This window comes from Gallus gallus, chromosome 2 (genome assembly GCF_016699485.2).
Source record: "Gallus gallus isolate bGalGal1 chromosome 2, bGalGal1.mat.broiler.GRCg7b, whole genome shotgun sequence".
Taxonomy (NCBI): Eukaryota; Metazoa; Chordata; class Aves; order Galliformes; family Phasianidae; genus Gallus; species Gallus gallus.
The window spans coordinates 16,231,921-16,253,692 of record NC_052533.1 but is presented as its reverse complement, the minus strand read 5'-3'; the positions used below and the strand labels follow the sequence as shown (position 1 = coordinate 16,253,692).

The following is a 21,772-nucleotide window of genomic DNA, read 5'->3' as shown; positions in this document are numbered from 1 at the left end:
GTTTTAAATTTTTCTGCTTTCTGGTCTTTTCTCATTTTTATTCTTTCTGTAGTTCTGTATGGCCTTGTTGCCTGTTGTATATTTGTGATATGAATGATTTCTGAATCTCACTGGCAATTTTTTTATTAACAATTTAAAGTTAGACGCAGTTTTATGCAAAGCTTTTTTCATTCCCGAGTTGAACATAAGCACAGAAAGTGCTTTTTGAGGATAAAATTAGCTTTTTCCCCAAAATGCCACCTTTTCATAACTAAATGTGTTTTTTTTCCTGTCACCTTCAGTTGGTATTTACATTTTGCCACATGCTGAGACAGGAAGTCAGCAAACCATTTAGGTGCTTCAAATGTTCTTTGGGTAGGCGTTTATAGATCTTAATTTGCAGGAAAATGCTGCTGAACTGGTTAGCCTGAGAGGCTCTGTAGGAGATTAATGCTCAAAGCATGAATTTCCAAGGGCTTCTGAAGCTGTTGGTATAGAGCAGTGTTCGCTTTGCTGTCTGTCAATTCGCGTGAGCCTTGTCTGTTACCTTAATAGCATTTAATTATAGCGTGTATGTCATCAGTAAATGTAACATAGATGCACTTCTAAACAAGCTTCTTTCTTCCTGTTGTTTCAGAGGAGAGAAAAATTTCCATATTTTTTATTATATTTATGCTGGTCTTGCAGAAAAGAAAAAACTGGCCCATTACAAATTGCCAGAATACAGACCTCCCAGGTAATACTGTTTATTTTTACAAAAATTGATTCCTTAGATATGTGATTGTGTTGAATTCCTAGCCTCATTTAAATTCTAACTCCGTCAACTCTTCCAGATATCTGCAAAACGATCATTTCAGAATAGTGCAAGACTTTATGAACAATAGCTTTTATAAGTCGCAGTTTGAATTAATTGAACAGTGCTTCAAAGTCATAGGCTTTACTCTGGAGGTGAGTGCTGATAACCCTTTTAATGAATTTTAATGGCTACCTTGATAAGGGAAAACATGAAAAAAGAATTGAAATAATCACCCTTGTTATTTTCTTCCTTTAGCAGTGGTGTTTTTATAATACTACGTGGTCAACTTACTGTTATATTGCTACATTTAAATTTTTAAGGTTTTAAGGCATAGATAAACTAATAAAATGATGTTAGTCAACAAGACTTTGATGTCCGTGAACACAGCACAGCTGAGTGATTGGGGAAAAAAGGCTTTTGCAAATTAAATGCATAGAAAATCTTGTAACTGTTTATTAGTCTATAATTTTGGGGCTGTGAATATGGGCTTCATCTCTGTTTTAAGATGATGTCCATGGTGAGAGTTCTAAAAATTCATTGAGTTTATCTGGGTTTTGATGAACTCAATAAATTTTCACAACTCCAGGGACAAAGTTGAGTGAAGTTTTTACATTCCTTTAGAGTGGATCTGATCACTGAACATTAACTGAACCCATTCTTCCTTTATCATCTCATACCATTGCTCTACTGGCCATTAAATCCTTCTTACCAGGCTGTTTTTCATGTAATTGCAATGAAAACCAGGCCTCTGTACTTATAAAATATGACTCAAGGGAAGTAAACCCCATCCTGCACCCTTGTTCTCTCATTTTAGAAGCTGTGCATCATGGCTATAGTTTACCACTGACTTTAGCAATCACAAACGATAGCAGGAATATGACCCATACAGTATCTGTGAAATATAGAACTAATGCTGAAGAATGGATGCATGTTTTAGTCTGTCTATCAAAATCACATGTCGTAAGAAGTTTTTCTCAGAAAACTACTCTGTTAATTTCAAAATGTCTTGTTTCCCTCAGTGTATTTGAATAGGTAGCAGAACATCAATTCTGTTTGTTCATACCCCTTTTACATTAAGCTGCAGTAACAGCAGAGTTCACAGTCTCTTTCTCCTCTGTGTGCTTATTCACAACTGCAGGTAATAATATCACACATCCTTTCACACCTGCACTTTCAGCACTCTAGAAGCAGCCTGGGAGGATATGCACAGTTCAGCACTGATAGCAGTTTTATCTCACCAAAAACCTTGTTATGCCCTAATTAATACCGTGTAAAGCAGGAAGTATGTTCTTGTTCCACTCTCTTTTGTTCACTTTGATAGATGGAAAGAATAGCCCTGATCATCCAGAAGAGGAGACTGTTCTTACATATTAAAGATTCATTTATAATACCATCACTGGCTGTGTTAAGCAGATCTAGCATGCATCTTCATTCAGTTTCCTAAATAAGCCACTATGAGCTTAATCTGTGAATAATTATCAACATGTAGACTTGCCACAATTTCGGAAGTAGATGGAGCAACATAAATAATCTGTGGCTACGTGTGAGCCCCATCCATGATAATCTGTCTTAGATTCTCCATTGGTTGAATTAGCCTGTCTGATGTTGTGTTTGCAAGAGTGAAGGAACAGACAAGCCTTTCTCGGTTGAGGCTCTGATACAGGATACAAGGAAACTGCAAGGAACTAGCCCTTGTAGGTCTCTCCAGAGCTGCCAAGAGGACATTGCTTTCTCTATTTCTGCATCAGGTGGCAGTGCAGGATGCCAGTGGGGAAGGGAAAGGACTTGTTTCCAAATGGTGGCAGAGGTGTGAATAAGTACGTGTTTTGTGTTTACTTACTGCTTGCTAACCCTTCTGAGTGAACTCAGGATGTCTACACCACACCACTCTCTTTGAGGAGCAATGGCTATTGCCAGAAATCAGAGTGTGTATGTACAGAGATGATTTCTTTTCAGTTTGGAAAAAATGCTGTAAGACAGTGAGTTCCTTTTGTAAGTTGATTTATTTGTTACTAGCCTTAAACTTTGACATTCACCCTGCAGTGCCAAGGAAGATCTATATATACATATTCTGCATTTTATTATCAGAAAGCCTTGGATAAAATATCTTGTTCAGTTAAAACTGAGACCTAAATAAAGCTTTAATTCTTTAAAATTTGTTTTTAACTGCCTCACAGCCTTTAATAGTAACTGTCAGTATCCCAGCCTTAAAATCACACAGTTTCATCTCAAGTTGCAAGGCAAACTTAATAGAAAGAGCTGGCTGAGATGAGCAGTAATCATGCTGTATGAAACAGATCAAGCCAGATTTAGAACACGCTGGGAAAGGGAACAGGACTGTCAGCAGCAATACATACTGTACAGCATAATGGCAGAAGTTAAGCTCTCCACTTCTTGTGTTTTATGTGTCCCTAAGCTTAAAATGAAAATGATTGCTTAAAGCCTACATCAACTGTGAACCAATTATCCTGAGCATAATTTTCGAGTGAGCTCATATAGTTTGTCTTGCTGTCACTAGAATAATTAATTTATTAACTGCTAGATTAACTTCTCTGAAAGTGCTGAAAACAACCAAGTCTTCTAGAGCAATTAAGGATTGTATCAGAGTAAATGATGCCTGACATGGTACCAGCAAACTATTGAATAGCAGGAATAAAACGCTGGAATTATGAAAATCATCATTATGAAATACTAATCAAAGTTATAAAACTGCTTCTTGTAAAACAACCATAAAACTTACAAAACTGCTCTTTGTAAAATACACTATTACTGTGTGCCTCAGAATATGTAGTACTGCAGATTGCTAGCTTAAAACCGAGTCTGTTTTACAGGAACACTTCAGCATTTCTGAGTAGAAAATACAGATCATCGAGTATACTGAAAAATGTTCACAGCTCAGGTGAAAATTCATGGCTGAAAATTGGCAGTTCAAAATCTATGTGCAAAGAACATGTTATTTCATTAATTACAAATATGATTTTGTCCTATGTAATTACTTAAAATCATCTACTGTAAGTATCACTTTGCTGTCCAGACTAATATTAGCCCTATTTGAAGGCAGAATCTCTATTTGGAACCTACTAAAACATTTGAAATCTATACATGTTTAAATATATTTAAATACAGTCCATGCCAAAGTTCTGTGGTGAGTATTTGGTTCCTTAGTGACATTTTGAAAAGTTCTCTGCTAAATTAGAGATGTGAGTTCTCACTCTTCTCCCTGTGAAGCTCTTTTCCTGATGACATCGATGGAGTGGTTGCAGACCTGTTGTTATTTGAAGTACTTTGTTTCTGTGGTCCAAGAAACTTAAATACAGATTTTTAATATATTTTTGCTGATGTAGGTATTACATTTTTAGACAAGGTTGGGTCTGCAGACACGGTAAAGGGTGGGAATAATAATTCTCTGTATTCCCTCTATTTGTACAGAACAGGTTAAAATTGCTGGGGAAAGTAGTCCGAAAGGAAGTAGTCCTGTAGCAGACAAGGAGAGAAAGTGTTCCAGGCTTAGGAAAGAACACTTGAGAATGCCCATCACACGCACCAAAGTGACAAGCCTGTCAGGCTACTAAGTGTTACATCTTTTTTTTTTTTTTTTTAATATGCTTTCCAGGAACTTGGAAGTGTATACAGTGTTCTGGCTGCCATTCTGAATGTGGGTAACATTGAATTTTCTGCAGTGGTATCTGAACACATGATTGACAAGAGCAACATTTCCAATCCAGTAGCCCTTGAAAACTGTGAGTTTTTTCTTGCTTCAAAATTGTTTTCCTTTAGCATTTTAGTAGCAAATGTCTTTTATTGCGAAAAGCTATTATTGAAGGCTGTATTCACATGGAAATTTTGCAAGAAGAATTAAATGTTGGAGTTAGATTAATTCCAGGCTCACCTGAATTCAAATGTTAAAAACAAACAAACAAACAAACAAACAAAAAAACCCACCACATTTTATGTACCTTCTTTGACTAACTATATTCCTGCTGGCATTCAGGAAACATGACTAACACTGCAGGTGCTTGAAAAGAAAATCATTGGAATTTTTCCAAGGTTACTTGAACATGTGATGGAGAACCTCATTAACATTTTGAACATTTTTTTCAGTTTATTTCATAGATCCTCGTTATTTGTTCCATGCATGTACATGTTGAATTGCAGCTAACTAATTGTTTGGAAGGGTTACCTTATGCTTCTGGTTGCAAGTAGCTGGAGGAGGGGAGGAGCAAAGATTCTCAAGGAAGTTGCTACTCTTTCTCAGTAATTACAGCAAAGGAGTCAATGAACTCTTCATGCTATCTTCTTACACGTTTTCCTGTCATAGAAAAATATGCAACTGGGAAAGAAGCAAGAGGGGACAGCTGCAGATTACGGGGATGGAATATAACAGAGGGATATTCGCGCCTCACAACTTTCATACTCCCAACAGTCACCTAGATTCCCTGGCATTTCTCCATGGGCAGTTTGGAGAAGCAGCCTCCTTGATGGAACAGTTTAGAGTACCTAAATGCCTCTATTTTGAATCACTCACTGATTGCTGTTAAAGTGGAGAGGTTTGGATTTTATATTGAGGGACATTTTTCACTGACAAGGTGGTGAAGTGCTGGAACAGGCAGCCCAGAGAAGTTGTAGATGCCCCATCCCTGGAGGTGTTCAAGGCCAGGCTGGATGGGGTCTTGGACAGCCCAATCTAGTGCCTGATTCAGTGGCTGAAAACCCTGCTCAGGGCAAGGGGGCTTGAACTAGATGGTCTTTGAGGTCCCTTCCGACCCAAGCCATTCAATGATTCTGTAATACAGTGGAAAGTAGAAAGGCTGATGACTGAAATAGGTACTGACCATTGGTTTGTATGAACACCTCCACTTGCAAGGTTTAGTTTAAGACTTTGACTGGTCCACTGTTTTGTAGTACATTGTGCTTGCAGCCTTGATCATAAAAGTGTGTGTTTTTTCTTCAGAAGTCTGCCTCTGAGCTGTGAGCTTACCTTCCAGGTGCATCCTTGCTGTGTATTCAGGCAGACGAACTGCAAGAGGCCCTCACCTCTCACTGTGTAGTGACTCGAGGAGAAACAATTATTCGTCCCAACACTGTGGAAAAAGCCACTGATGTCAGAGATGCGATGGCCAAAGCTCTCTATGGGCGCCTGTTCAGCTGGATAGTCAATCGCATCAACACTCTTCTCAAACCTGACAAACATTTAAGGTAAAATGCACTTTTCCAGAATAAAGAGAGATCTTCTATGGAAGGAGTGGGGTCTACATTGAAGTATTTAGTGTTCTCATGTTAAAAGGTGTTTTTTATACTATTTATGTTATGCAGTGGCAATGCAGTAGGTACAGATAGCACAGCATCTGGTTTTTTTCTGTTTAACCTTTACTCATGTAACAATTTGTAGATTATGTGTAACTATTGAAATGTTTATTTTTTCCTTTATACTGTTGACTACATTGGTCAAATTCTGCTTTTGTGTGCACCCACATTGTTCCTTATATTGCAGTTATTGCTTTTATATGCACACAACTATATATATCAGGGTAGTTTCCAAAGCCATTTACTGAGGTTAATGCCCACCCTGTCCTTACAGGGTGACATTTTAAACATATCAATGAGAAAGATTCTGGAATGAGGTTTTAATACATTTCACTAATTAATTAAAGAAGAAATAATGCAGCTTGCATTGTAGATCTTGTAGGTCAGGGCTCTCTCTGGCTTGAAATATCAGTGACGAAGCATGCACTTGAAATAGAATATCAATAACAAGTAGCATTGCAAATCTGGATTTTTATGTATTTTGTATTTTTGAAACATCAAAAGAAAGTTAAGGCTGCAATCCTCAAATCTGTCTAAACGTTCAAATATTTGGTTACCACAGAGCAGCAATAAAGAGAACTTTAATCAGTAGATAATTGAATAAAATGCATGATAGATGAGGCAGCATTGCTAATGTGTGCCTCTCTTTTCCAAATTGAATGCTTACAGTGCTGGTGAGCATGGAGAATGTTTGACCTGAAATTCTCGTTATAAACAAACAAATAACAACAGTAATTTCCAGACAGACAAAGTAGTCACCAACAGGTCAAAATCAGCAAATGTCTTTGGTCACAGAGTCATAGAATCACAGTAAATCCTATGTTGGAAGGGAACCACAAGGGTTGTTGAGTCCAACTGCTGGCTCCACGCAGAATCACCCAGTAAAACAGTATTTGTAAATTTGTATTATTTATCAGAGCAGGATGTGTGCCTTTAAATTTTGCTTATTGCTTCCTCTTTTAAGACTTCTCAATGCACTCATAGGGGCAGGAAGCAATAGCAAAGATGCTAGCCTGTAGAAGTTGTGTGATTCTCTTTGCAGTGGTGCTCAGGGCCAGGCTTAGAGACACTGTGCACAACCTAAAGCCCAGAAGCTGCCCCTGCCCATCAAGCAGCACTGCTGTGCTGTGCAGTGATGGAACACTGGCACAGGGACCCAAGAGGCTGTGAGGTTTCCTCCTTGAGAATCTCCAAAAGTTGCATGGATGTGGGCCTGGGCACCCTGCTTGGGCTGACCTTGCTGGGGCGGGGCTGTGCCAGAGGAACCAGTTACTGAAAACAGAAAGTGAATCTGTTCTGTTTTACCCAAACTTGGCCTTGCAGTCTGTACCACAGAGGCTTGGCACTTGGTGCTGCAGAGCTAGCAAAGATGGGAGCCAGAGCCAGCACAGCCCAACTGCCCCAGTGCCAGCTGCACATACGTGCGTTCACTACAAAGACACAGCTACCAAAGCACTCTGAGAGCAAAACACAGCAAGAACTTTCATGTGGCACTTCTGACTTATTTTGGAAATAGCCACAAAAAGAGATATGGATTAGCCAGAAGAAAAGTTCCTTGTGTGGTCCTTCCATGAGGAAACACTTCAATTTATGAGATGGACTTCACAAAGATGTTCATGTGCTCAATACTAGAAGTAGTTATTTAGATACATAGAAGGTCTAGCTATTCTTTCTTTAGACTTTCCTGTTAAAATAACAGTGTCTTTAATTCCAAAGTACAATTGAGTACGGCTTGTTTGCTTACAAGAAGAACAGAAAGAACCTCATGTTGTTTCTCTACCATCAACTTTTTACAGTAGATTATTAACTAGGACATATTAATCAAATTTGAAGTCTTCTATACACATCAATTGAATTCGACATTATGTGATTCAGTGTATCTGGTTAGCAGACAGAGACATCTTTGAATCTATATGCATTAATTGTATTTCAAATAAAAATTGATTTTTTTTCAAAGAAAAATCTGACTTAGTAAACGCTATTCCGTTCATATTTGCTGTAGAGATATGGCTTATGATTTGCTTTCACAAAACAATTATGTAGATAGTCAATGTCAAATAATTAATCTTTACAGTGGAAGCGATGAGGGTTTGAACATTGGAATTCTTGATATCTTTGGCTTTGAGAATTTCAAGAAGAATTCTTTTGAACAACTCTGTATCAACATTGCCAATGAACAGATTCAGTTCTACTTCAATCAACACGTCTTTGCCTGGGAACAGGTATGTGTGTTGAATTTTGTGATTAAGCTTTAGAATTGCTGAACATATAAAAGCTTGTCTCAAGAAATGACATTGTTTCTTCTCCATAGGAGGTTGTAAATTGCAGATCCTAACGAATGTTTTCTGAGTATGTATTGTGTGAAGCACTGTTGGATTGCTATTTGCAAGTAAAATGCCTACATAAAATACATTAAACTTGAAATGTACAGTATCTAAGCAACATAACACAGTGATAATCATTCTGGTGCAAATGCAGTGTTGTTTTCCTGAGGAATAATGTAACGTATGGTTCTACAGTAAAAAAAAAAATAATAAATGAGTGGTAAAATAATTATCGAAATGCAGTGTTCATAATAACTTACTAATAAGCTTAATGAGCACTGAAATTCCATAAATAAATAAATGGAAATCTTGATCTTAATTTGTTCCTGTTCAGGAACTACCTCATCTAAGCTAAATAATGTTGGATTTAATCAAAATAATTTTATGTGAAACAGAGACTAGAAATGGAATTATAAAAGTTTATGAAATTGAAGAGGACTAAAAAAACCTCAGAGAAAGATCATCTCAACTTTATAAAGTTTCATGTGACTCATCTTTAAATCATTATTCAGTATTGTTATTTGAAGAAATTACATTGTCTGGGGAAAAAACAATAATTTCACTGGAAATAGATATATTCGGTATTGTCACTGTTTTCTTTTCTGTACCTGAATCTGAAAACTGATAACAGCATTGCTTTCCCTGGCGGTGCAACCTGCTAAAAATATAGCATCAGAAGTGATGGGTATAGTATGTTAGGATGTGGTCAAAAATCCTAAGCTTTGTTATTCAGGATGTTCCCCAGGCACACTAAGTTGCCCTTGTATAAATTACAAAGAGCAATCGCCCCAAGCCTTTTAGGAACTAGCAATCTCATTGAAATTGCCCAAGAAGAATGAATGAATAATGTCATAATGTCTTACATAACATTTATGGAGTGACATAAATGGCCCCAAAACTGGCGTGGACACAGAATAGACAAACAAAAACACAATGGATTGTAGCACTCCCATCTAAGAAAAATTGACCTTACTGCTCATTTATTATTTTTTTTTAGTCTTGTTGCATTGGTACAGTAAATAAGAGAAGCCTGGGTAGGGTGTAAGGAGGAATTGCCTCAAGTTTTCCTAAGGAAGATTTTTTTTGTCCCATGAGTGACCACAGACTTATAATAACTCCCAGCTGTTTCTCCTTTAGTTTTTTGCACCAAGCAATGCTGAAAATTTTCTACAGGAATGAAATTTGTGAAGACAATTGTGCAGTACTGAGAAATCCTTTTTATTGAATGTTTTCTGTAGCATTTAGTGTCACTGTAGTACCCCTAATGTGATTTTAGTGGTTTTTGAGTATTCTTTTCCATCTTACTGGTATATATGAGAGTTGCTCCAAAAATAATACCTCCTTTTTCATTATGCTGCCCATCCTGTCCCTCAAGGTGTTTCTCTCACATGTAAGGTAGCAGCACTGATGTGAGATAATTCTTTGCTAGCTCCAAGTTCTGCAGGTAACTTTGTCCAGAAAGACAACTTTCCCATTTCTTTCTCACTTGTGATTCTTCTATAAAAAGTAAACAGTGTAATGTTTCCTATATAATACCTTCGATATTTTGGAAAGTGGTAAATTTATTGCCACTTAGAAGGATACTACTTTTTGCATTTTATAAGTATGCAGTGTTTATTTTACATTTATGTAGCAAATTGATCTTCTACTCTAAGGTGGAAATGTTCATCTCGAATAACTCCCTGATGTTGCTGTTTAAACCAAAGCATCATCATGCCACATTCTCAGAAAAAAATGTCGTTGCATTTTTATTAAGCATGAAGATAATTTTCTAATGCATTTAATAATTCTTTTGTTGGTAAATGAAACCAGACTACACAAGGTAATAATACCTAGTTTTGATCACAGAAGAAACGCCATAAAATACTGAGATGAGATTGGAAGCCAAGTATAAGTGCAACTCAGTCATTCCTTTTGACATCCCATCTATAGGAGTACTGTCTAGTGGATTATGCTTTAGAATTTCAATGAGCAGCTGATATTTGAAGGGGCCTTCTAGCTATAAAATACTATGGGAGATTACAACATCCTGTAGCTGATTCAGCTTATTAATTCAAATAAGATCTATTTAATTACAATTTCATGATGTACATCGTAAAAGCTTTTCTCCTTGCTGTTTGTATCATAATAATATGGTTGAGGACCAGCAATTGCATAAGAAAATGTAATACAGTATCTCTTAATTCCAAGCCATCTGTCACACCAGTGCCTAGAAGGCTTGGTTATCAGCCATCCTCCAGGAGCTCATGGGAAGTGATGAAGTGAACTTGCTTCACATCCTACTCAGCAGACAGTAGCATTACAGAAGCTGTCAGCACTAACATCCCATTCAGTTTTTAGTATACAAGTGCTAAATACTGAGGGGTCAGATACACTGAATGCTTTGAAGGTCAGGCATTTTTTGTTGGCAGTGCAGGGAGGGGGAGCAGATGTTGCCATTATGGTGGAGCGAAACTACTATTACAGAGTTCCTTTTCTATCAGCTTTCTTAACCACCCTCTCTCACAAACATTTCAAGTAGGGAAAAGTTAATCATTAGATGTGTTGTCTCTGAGATCTTCTTTGAGGATGTCTGAGCATCACCAAAACACTTTTCTGATATTTTCATCCAAGGTAATGTCTTCCACAGTATCTTCCCTTTTCCCCCTTGGTAAAAGTAGTCTTGGTAACCCTGAGCAGTAACAGCTGGTTTCATGAGCATGACAGCTGTGTGTCAGTACAGCCATAGCCCTTGGTTAAGTTGCCCCTACCCTGGTGTAATCTTTGGGAGATAACTCAGAGTCATTCCCTTCCTGCCACTAGCTCCTACATGTATATAATTAACTTCATGCCTGTATCAGTGACACATTTATTACTGTCCTGTCTTCTTGTGCTACTCAGGTCATTGATTAAAATGAAAAGCAAAGCTCCACCTGTCCACTGCTCCAGGGCAGGTGAGGTTGAAGTTAGTATTATGTACCTGATGGACAGAGCCCATGTGGGACTTTAGAAGAGATTACTCCTTACACCTTCACATGGGTGTATAGACCCCACCATAACCTATCCTTGGAGTTAAGAGTGTCCTGAGAAATGAGATCAGACTGGATAGTAGAGAAGTGTAGTTGTGTATTGTCTTCTTTCAAATGGATCAGCAGATATATTTATTTTGGTCAGTATTTCCAAGACAGTGTTAGTGATTTTTTTTATTTTTATTTTTTTATTTTTTTGTCATTTTGCAGTTTCTCTCTTGCTTAGAGGGATGAAGTCTAATAATGTGTGCTTTCCTGTTGCATATGGCAGTTAATTGTTATTTGAAATCCTCACCGTGTTGCTTTCTTCACTCACCCTGACTGTCATTCAAACTCAAGTGAATGACACAAAAGGAAAGGTTTTGGGGTTAGAGGTCTTTGAACTCATTAATATTAGCCATCATTCATGTTTATGACACTCAATTTACAGTGAATTCAGGGTAGCCCAACTGTGACATTACATCATAAATTAATATAACATTTCCATAAAGTCCTATTATTTGGAAGAGAAATTATGTTTAGAGTTGCTCAGAAGGCTTAATTATGTGTTTCATAGTGTATGGAGTAGTTTGCATGGCTCTGAAGGCAGCCCTGGTATATATGGGAGCTCTGTGCTCCCTTATATACTGCATTATGTAATGCAGACAAAAATAATGGAGGGGTGGCAGTCCCTAGAGCATCTTTCTCTTGGTAAATCTATGCCTGTCCTCTGCCATGCTGAAGAATTAAAGAAGGTCATTCTTGTATTGGCCAGCTATAATTTACATAATCTGGGGGAAAAATCATTGCAGCACCCTGTGGATACAGCTTTTGTTCCTGGGTTATACTCACTCTTGTGGAAAGTTAAGGATATCCGTTGTCTTCAGCAAAGAAGAAAGAATCAGCTCCTTTAGTGTTTTTTAATAATTCTTAATACTTTTCTGTCATTTCTTAAAAGGAACCAAAAAAAAGTAGAGGCCAACCTGAGACAATTTATTTATGTAATGTTTAGATTGTGTGTGCGCCATTCTTCCCAATGTGAGAGCTTTTCCTGATGTTTAAAGATGGGAATCAAACAGTTGGGGCATCTCAGATCTCCAGTCACTTTTGCAGAAATGCCATAGGAATCACTTAAATATCCAACGGCAAATTAAAATCTGTAGCTCGGCAGTGTGATACATCCATTCATGTCTTTAGCATCTCAGCATACTTTTTCCATGTAGTTTTAGTTTCCTACAATTGGCAGTTCATCAATTATTTTCTGAAGTGGTTCTGTATAGATATATATAATGTGCCTTCTGTTGTTTGTTACAGAATGAGTACCTATACGAAGGTGTTGATGCGAGAGTTATAGAATATGAGGACAACAGGCCTCTCTTAGATATGTTCTTGCAGAAACCAATGGGCTTATTATCCCTGCTTGATGAAGAAAGTCGATTCCCACAAGCAACAGATCAGACACTTGTAGGTAAGCGTATGGTTTGTTTTGTAATTTTTCAGGATATCTGTTACATTTTTGTTTGCTTTGTCTAGTTCAGGGTATATGTGCTAGCTGTTGTTTTCAGTGAGTCCACATTCCAGTGTCAAAGTATATTTCAGTGAGGCATGCGTGCAGGGTTGGATACATCTTTGAAGTTGATAGAAGAAATGTCAGGAGTACAAATGAACCTAAATTGCTAATCCAGGTTTTGAATTCTTCCACCTTCAGGATTTTTTTAGTTACAGTGCTTAAAAGATAAAGATCAAACTGATTTAAACCTCCAGGTTCATACGCCAAGAACACTGTTTTCAAAGCTGAGTTATGTTCAGAATTCCAAATGTTCTGTGCAGAGTGTCAAATGAAGTTTTTAACCAACACCTGAACACAGAACCTAGTAACAATATCCATAATAAGCATTTATATAAGTTAATGGTTTTTCTCCTCTTATATTATACAGTCTCCAGTACAGAGCCCCCCAGCCAACTGGTAAATGTTTCCTCGCAGTTTCCCAGGTAGTAGTAGGCAGTAGTAGGCAGTAGTAGGATGACCACACTGTTTCATATATGAAGATCAAAAGCTTAGAAATACAAATGACTTTCTGAGAAGACACATTTAAAAAAAATGATACGAAGAAAATAACTGATTCAAGAGCTCCCATATTCTCTTCAGAATGTCTTTTATTACAAGACCATTATACTTTCTCTCTCCTTAAAAACATCAGTAGTTTTGTGCCACTGTATTTTCTGAGAAGTCAAGAAATATCTTTAGATGGATGCAGATTGAGAAGACAATTAAGTGACTCCAATAATAGATAAACTATGTGTTTCCTTCTAGAAAAATTTGAGGATAATTTGAAGTCGAAGTATTTTTGGAGACCCAAAAGAGTAGATTTAACGTTTGGGATTTATCATTATGCAGGAAAGGTAAGAGACCTATTGGTATTTGTTGGGGATTGTGGAACTGGATTGGGCTGGAAGGAAATGGCAGAGGTCAGCTGGTTTGGTTCTTAATCTTTTTTTTATTCAGGCCTGACATGGAAAGATTATACCTCAAAAGTTAAAAAAAAAAAAAAAAAAAAAAAAAAGTATTTTTCTTCACAAAAAAAGTAAAATAAAATCAATAATGAAAGTGTGTTTTTCAATGTCACCCAGTAAATGAAGTGACAATATTACAGCAGAACCAAAAAGTCACACTTCTGTAATGCAACTCGGTGCTCCTCTAAGTCTTCAGCTACACTTGTTCCTGCTGCTTTAAAATGGGCTGCATAGCATCATAGAATCACTCAGGTTGTAAAAAACCTTAAAAATCATTGAGTCCAACCACAACCCAACCATACAACCCTAACAACTCTCTGCTAAATCATCCCCCTGAGCACCACATCCAAACCGTTTTTAAACACATCCAGAGATGGTCACTCAACCACCTCCCTGGGGAGCCTATTCCAGTGCTTAACAACCCTTTCTGTAAAGAAGTGTTTCCTGATATCCAACCTAAACTTACCCTGGTGCAACTTAAGGCCATTTCCCCTCGTCCTGTCACCAGTGAGAAGAGACCTACCCTGCTCTCACTGTAATCACCTTTCAGGTATTTGAATAGAGCAATAAGGTCTCCCCTCAGCCTCCTTTTCCCCAGACTAAACAGCCCCAGTTCCTTCAGCCTCTCCTCACAGGGCATTTTCTCCAAGCCCTTTATCAGCCTTGATGCCTTTCTTTGGACCTGCTCCAGCACCTCAATGTCCTTTCTGTACTGAGGTGCCCAAAACTGAACATAGTACTCAAGGTGAGGCCTCACCAATGCTGAGTACAGGGGCAGGATGACTTCCCTAGTCCTGCACACCACACCATTCCTGATACAAGCCAGATGCCATTGGCTTCTTGGCCACCTGGGCACACTGCTGGCTCATATTCAGCCAACTGTCCATCAGTACACCAAGGTCCCTTTCTATCAGGCAGCTTTCCAGGCACACCTCCCCAAGCCCGTAGGGTTGCTTGGGGTTGTTGTGACCAAAATGCAGGACCCGACATTTGGCTCTATTGAAACTCCAGCTCCATTCCTTCTCCCTTTTGGTATCTCCTTCATCCCATCAGCCTTACTACTTAGTTCTGTTCTTTCATTAGACAGATAGCAAAGGCCATGCTTTCTGCTTTATTTGATGAGCATCATCTTGCCCTGCTCTTCAAGGTGACTTCCTGAACATGTCTTTGCAAACTCAGGAGGAGTCGCTGATGGGCTAAGGCAAAATGCTGCTGGTCAGCTGAACCTTGTGGAAGCAGGAGCTCTCACCTCCTTTCGAGCTCTTTTCAAGGGTACAGAATAAGCATTTGTTATGCCTGTGCAGTAAAGGAGCAGCTGATCTGGAAGGAGCATCACACTTCCCATCAGCTGATGGAAGACAGCTTGCCTCTTGTATAACACAGGCAGCTACAAAAGGCCTGTGGTGACACCTCTGAAATTAATCTGCTGAATTATGTACATTTAATGAGCATTGCTTATCTCACTGCTGAGGAGCAGGGAGTCAGCTCTGCCTGTACCATTCCTGATTCCTCCACTGCAGCTGGGGGTTTCACCAGCCCTTTCCAGCGCTGAACAGCGTTTTTTATTAGGAGGTTTCTCCTACTATTCTTAAATTTCAATTGCTGTGATTTAATTTCATTGTTTTTAGTCCTGTTCACTGTAAACCTGAAATACAATTTATTTCCTTTTTCTTTCAAAGCTCTGTTTGTAATTTAGGATTGTTAATGGGTTGTTCTGTTGTATTTTGTTTTGAAATTAAACATGCCAGCTTTTGACACTCGTTGGCCTGGTTTTCTTGTGGGTCAAAATTCTGGAGGTACATATTCAGTTAGATATACCATGCCTGGATTTGTTTGTAGAGATCTCATGTGCAGCTTGTTACTTTGAAAACTTCCTTTGTAGTTAAGGCAGGGTTCTCGAGGAAGAGGATAAGCCCTAGGGCCAATGCAGTGCAGTATGAATGGGACAGAAAGACTACACAATATGGGTAACCCTGTGCAATAGGGCTGAAAGCAAGTTTACTGCTTGTTGTGTATTTACACTTGTACTGATTGTAAAGGATGGCTACAATACAGCTGTCCTACTGCTAAATCCACACTGACTAAAACTAGTGTTCCCTGCGTGAGGGCATAAGAGTGTCTCAAGTTACTCTGGAGTAATAGATTTGTTTTTAGTAATCTGCATCATAATGGTTCTCAATACCAAAAAGTTAAAACTGTCGTCAAAAGAAAGACTGCGAGCAAGAGCAAACCTCATGGCTGAAAAACTGTTCATATCTCTTGATATATTACAAGCCACATGCCAGGGTGATTAAATTTACAATTACTTTTCAAAAGCCCAGAAGATACGTAAATGCATTTTTAAACAGGTTCTGTATAATGCAAGTGGATTCCTGGCCAAAAATAGAGATACTCTGCCAGCTGATATTGTGCTGCTTCTGCGATCATCTGAGAACAATCTGATACGACAGTTGGTAACACATCCTCTTACAAAAACAGGTATTGCTATTGTGGTAATTTTCCTACTCTCCTTCTCTAGCCTTCATGCTGACCACAGCTGGATTTCATATGACCATTTATTGATGACATTATACACTTTGTGGCTTAACTTTCCAACCCTAGAATCTATACAGAATGGAGCCCCTGCCATCTCAAGCTTCAGGGGAGGGACTGGTCTGGTCAAGTGCGAAGGAAGTGGTAGAGGCTTCTTTCAGGGTCCCCTCTTCAGGTTAGGGGCTCGGGACAGGGAGTGGAGTACATCTCTTGAGTTGAGGACTGAACAAAATGGATCAGGTAAGTCACTGGCCTTTTTTGGGCAGGGCATATGTAAGTTGTCTGTTTTGTCTCAGTGCAACTTTTTCTCTAAAGTAGTAGAGAACCCAGGTGGGTTCCTAACCTCTGCTGCAAAGAAAGAGGAGACGCTGTTTCCCAAGTCTTAGTCCATTATAGTAGTTAACTGTCGAGGTCCTAAGAGTGAACTCTTCATCGGAGAGTTTACAAGAGGTTGAAGGAATGTAACTGGCTCTACAGAAATTACTTCTAAGTAAAGTTGCACCTTAGTTGAAGCATGTCCTTTGTACAGTGTCTTACTTGTCTTTTTTTGTGATAGGTAAGTCTTCTTATCCTTACAATCAGAAAATCTAGGTGGCAAGCCTCATTTGTGTCTTGTCTTTAGGTTTTACCATGAAGTTAGTGGGTAGCTGCTGTTATGTGTACTATAGACAGGCAGGGGTTACTTGTTATTGTGTTGTATTTTTCTCTGTGTGAGGGCACTGATGCTGTACAATAAGTATTTTACAAAAGTACTTTCTTGTACCACTACATAGGAGAACAGGAAAGCTAAATTGAAAAAGCCTAATGGAAATTTCTCCAAAATGTTATCATAACTTACAGAAGCTAAGGTTTTGGCAAAGTTCCTGTTACTCACGAAGGAAGCTTTGCTGGTGGAATGCAAAATTTAGTCTTGTAAGTCTATTTTAGGTCAGTATTGCTGGGAAAGCACAGAGCACATTGTCCTCTGAACATTTTAGCTATAATTTCTGTAGAGCCAAGGTCAGGGCCCAAATGGTACCAAGAACTTTTGTAATGTTTTGCAATAATTACTCTGAAGATTATTTTAGTTTTTTTGTTAATCAACATCAAATGTACCTTTTGAAACTGACCTAAACAAGCCAGCTCTAAAGAACTAAAAGTTAGTTTTCCAGTCTAAGTCATTCACACAGAGTCAGTGGAAACACTGAGGTATATCCAGAGTCCAACCGATCCTGTCCATCTCGAGTGTTTCTCTTAGGATGAGACAAATTTCTTCTGAAGGTCTCTCTCTTCACTGAATGCAGTGGAGATCCAGTAGACACCTCAATTCCAGATAGCTAACGTTAGATGTGAGTAATCTTCTCTCTTTCCTTTCTACCCAGTGATATTTAGCTAAGCACAGGGGATTTTTGCACTCGATACCATCACATAATCCATGATGCATTAGCTGGGCATACCATTTAGTTGCAGTTTTTTATCCAACTTTTATGTAACTCTTATCCTTCTCTTACTCATAGTAGCTGAGCACAGAGAGATTACAAGTTCTCACAGTGTGTAGCAAGATTTCAGAGGTGTTATATTAATAGCAGAAGCAATGGCAACATGCAGCACTGGGTGGGATTTATCAACATAAATCAACATGGCGTAAAGTCCAGTAGTATTTTCATTATTTCTTTAGAAGGTCAGTGTCTATATAAACCACTCCTATGCGCTTTATCCTTCAAGTCATTATAATAAGGGTAGTTTTTGGCTAAGAATTCCAAGGTTGCAGTCTTAAGACTATGTCTATGATAGTAAATAAAGCAGGGCCAGAGAACAGTAGACAAAACACTGCCACAGGATTGTCCATTATGATTAATTTCTAGCATGTCACCCTGGGACAGTTTTGGTCAGTGTCAGCTAGTGTTCTCCCAGAAACACACAGGCACACTTCACAAGAAAGTACAAATTAGCAATGGTTTCCAGCAAGCTCTGAAGGGGGGTGCAACTGTATTTTTACCAGTGGAGTGGCAGAGTGGAGAAGTATAGAGTTTAGCTGTATAGACTTGAGTCATGCCATGTCATCTGGCCTCAGAGCTAGAGAAGGGTGCTGGCATATAATTTTAACTTATATATATGTAGCCTTAGAACTAGGATAGCAAAATAGCCCCCTTAGGGTAAAAGTTCATGGATACCATATCTTTTTCACCCTCTGCAATGTTCTGTTTGTTTGTTTGTTTGTTTTTGTTTTTGTTTTTTGCTCCAGTAGGTGATATAATTGTTGAAGGCAGAAAATTCAGTCCTGTTCCATCTTCATGCAGTTTCTTCAGGGCTTGTTCTACCTCAAGGGTGCAAAGAGAAATGACAGCATACACAGAAAAAGTCGACATCTTTTTTAATCATATTGTTACACTGAATAAGGTGGTTCAACATAGTTTTTAGTTTAGATGAGATTTAAGCATTTTGGTAGGTTGCATTCTTTGATCTTCCCATAGGTAACCTGGCACACAGTAAAAGCAAAACTACAATCAGTTACCAGATGTGGACCCCCCAGAAATCAATCAGTCGTACAAAGGTAAGAAAGCTGATATCATGATTCCTTATTGAATCTTAAGTTGAACTACAAAGGCAATACTGTTATTGGTACTAAAAGTAAGCAAGTAACCCCTTCGATGGTTTTTCTCCCTCTCCTATTTTCTTTTCTGTTTAGCTGGATATCTTTGTGTTGTGCAATTCATATTCCTTCCGTGAGGTAAAAAAACTAACATTTCCCTTCTTTCTTGCTATAGTTTTATAAAAGCTTCAGAAAAAAAAAAAAAAGAAAGAAAGAAAAGAAAAGAAAGAAAAAGAAAAAAAATAATAATAATTTGGTGCGAAGTACAGCCATGTTCCATAGAGAATGACCACAATAGCAGTGGTCCACAATAACAGGATCTCAGACGTTGTCAGGGTATTTGTGGCAGTTATTTAGATGCTCTGTTCTCAGACTGTGTCCTCTGTGTGTGAATGTTTGTGTATTGTGCAGCAAAGTAATGTATTGTATTGGTGTAACTACTTTGTGCTAGTGATCATACAGTAACTTTTCCAGTTTTTAGTGCTTTTTTTTTTTAAATTGATGTTCTCAAAGATGTGATTTGAGGCTTTGGAAAGGTCACTATAGGCTCAACATAGATAAGAAGTGTCATTTTCTTTCTTCATCTATACAGAATGAATCAGGAGATACTGGACATCATCCAAGAGAGACAACCAGTATGAAAACACAAACAGTCGCTTCTTATTTCAGAGTAAGATATCAGATTTTTTCACCTGTTTTTTCAGAGTAGAATAAGTATTTATTCTTTCATCTTTTGAAATATACCTGTTGACATAGAGTCAGCAGCGGTCAATTTAGAGTTTGTGAAATGCATATAGGGCACAGCAGTTTGTGCAGTACAAATATCTAAAGGTGACTGTGATGTTCCATCTAATTTTACTCAAATACACAGCCATATTTCGGTCATGATGCTTCTCTGTATGAATCATCTTTCACTTGCCTGCTTTTCCCTAAGGGGCGTAAGGGAAGACTGGATATCAGTTGTATAGCATTTCCTTAGGATCTTAAGAAGTAAGAAGGCAAGGCTAATTTGGAACAGGAGCTACAGAGGAAGACTTTGATGGTCACAGAGGCTGTTTTGGGTCCATTCTTTTGGCTTCTTCAGTGGTGCTCTTTACTTTCCCTAGCAGTGACTGTGCTGCTGATTCTGTCATAGAAAATATCTGTGAAGAACATTCTTTCCTCCAAAGTCATGTGCGGAGTTGGCTGATTGGAGCATAGCTCTGGGGCTCCAACTCCTCATAACTCCTATATCCCCGCAAAAATATAAAGTTGGCTCAGGTAATGTTTATGACCTTTAAGAGTTTGTTTACATCTGAGACAGAGAAAAGTAAGAAGCAGGATCTCTTTGTTAGTAGATGCAATTACACAGCTTTTTGGTCTACCAAGGATTATTCAAGCTGAGGTATCATAGTGGTTCAAAGCTGTTGTGTTAATATTCTGGATGGAAAAATGTATTGAATCTACTTCAAAGCTCATGTCTGTGATTCAGTGCATTACCAACAACAAATCTAGCAACAGAAGCCATGGATGAGTTCATTATATTTGCACTTTCCTGTTACTGTTTTCAGTAGTGGAAATCCCTGCTCAGAACATGCTAGCTAATGCTCCCAAATGAAAACTCAGCTCATCCCCAGTGCTTTGCTCTTATGCAGAAATCCATGGATGACTGAGAAAACCATCTGCCTCCCAGGCTGAGTAGAAAAAAGCATATCCATTAGCTTGTCCTATTTGTTTGTGTTCCACTGCCACACCAGTAATAAAACTAATTAAGCACTTTGCTGCATTGAACAGCATTTGTCCAGAATGGAGTTGCACATTTTAATAGGAAGCATATGGCTCTTGACATCCTACACCAGTTTCATGTGCCCAACCTACTGCTGAACTGCATGACATCCTGGATGCCTCCTTCTGTGGAATCAGGTTAAATCTTGAGGAATGAGCCCGTTCATTTGTGTCTTAATAAGATCTTCCTACAAAGCAATGTTATGAAATACAAACCAAGGGTTTTTTTACAGCCATATTTACCTCAGTTGGCATGAGAAGCTACAAATAGCACCTTCTCTGCTAGTCTGGCACCCTGGTGAGATGGGAAAAGCGCAACTTTGGATTGATTTTGTGCATTTTTAGTTATACCCTCCTCAAAGTTTTACTCCTGGCAGGGCAGCTGTAGTTCACCATCAGCCTATACAACGAAGAGGATGTCCTCTACTGGAGTGACTTTAGTTCTTTAGTTTCTTGCAATGTAATACAGGGATGGTGATATTTACTGGCTTGTTGCTCGTCCACTTCCCATCCATAAGACTTTCTCTTTGGATGAATAAAGATCTTCAAATAGTTGACAATAGGTCAAATAAATAAATAAATAAATAAATAAGCATGTTGCAGTTACCTAACAAGATTCCAAGAACAAATAAAGTACAAGGAGAGTTTCTATCATGTATTAGACCAGCTGATAACGCTGGGAAAAGGCTTTCAGGGACACTGCCCTTCCATCAGGTCTGACAGCATTTAACACCTTTAACAGCCACACTGTCACTAACAGCTCAGTCACTGATGCACACTCCAAGCCTGATGCACTTGCCCCAAACACTTATTTGTTCCCTGTCTTCAGCATTAGGCATAAAATGTGCAGTCAAGTACTTGTGCCTTTTAGGAGAATGAGTGTGATGTCTTCAGAAATATTCCTCATTTAACTCTCCCCTCTTCTGCAGTTTTACACAGAATTCATTTATGCTGTAGCAAACAGTGCTTTGTTTCTGCTAAATGTATGTACAACTTGATA

General features: G+C 38.4%; 1 protein-coding gene across 4 annotated transcripts in view; it reads left to right on the top strand.

Annotated features, from left to right (window-relative positions):
- The window catches only part of MYO3A (myosin IIIA), a 104,147-nt gene that overhangs the window by 60,080 nt on the left and 22,295 nt on the right, over positions 1-21,772 (top strand). For all 4 annotated transcript variants that reach the window (XM_025148369.3, XM_025148367.3, XM_025148368.3 and 1 more), the window contains 11 exons: positions 617-715; positions 813-927; positions 4,389-4,515; positions 5,761-5,971; positions 8,154-8,301; positions 12,705-12,858; positions 13,705-13,793; positions 16,253-16,382; positions 16,506-16,676; positions 18,890-18,969; positions 19,601-19,678. In XM_025148369.3, the coding sequence (XP_025004137.1) occupies positions 617-715; positions 813-927; positions 4,389-4,515; positions 5,761-5,971; positions 8,154-8,301; positions 12,705-12,858; positions 13,705-13,793; positions 16,253-16,382; positions 16,506-16,676; positions 18,890-18,969; positions 19,601-19,678 (1,402 nt within the window). The remainder of the gene's footprint in view (positions 1-616; positions 716-812; positions 928-4,388; positions 4,516-5,760; positions 5,972-8,153; positions 8,302-12,704; positions 12,859-13,704; positions 13,794-16,252; positions 16,383-16,505; positions 16,677-18,889; positions 18,970-19,600; positions 19,679-21,772) is intronic.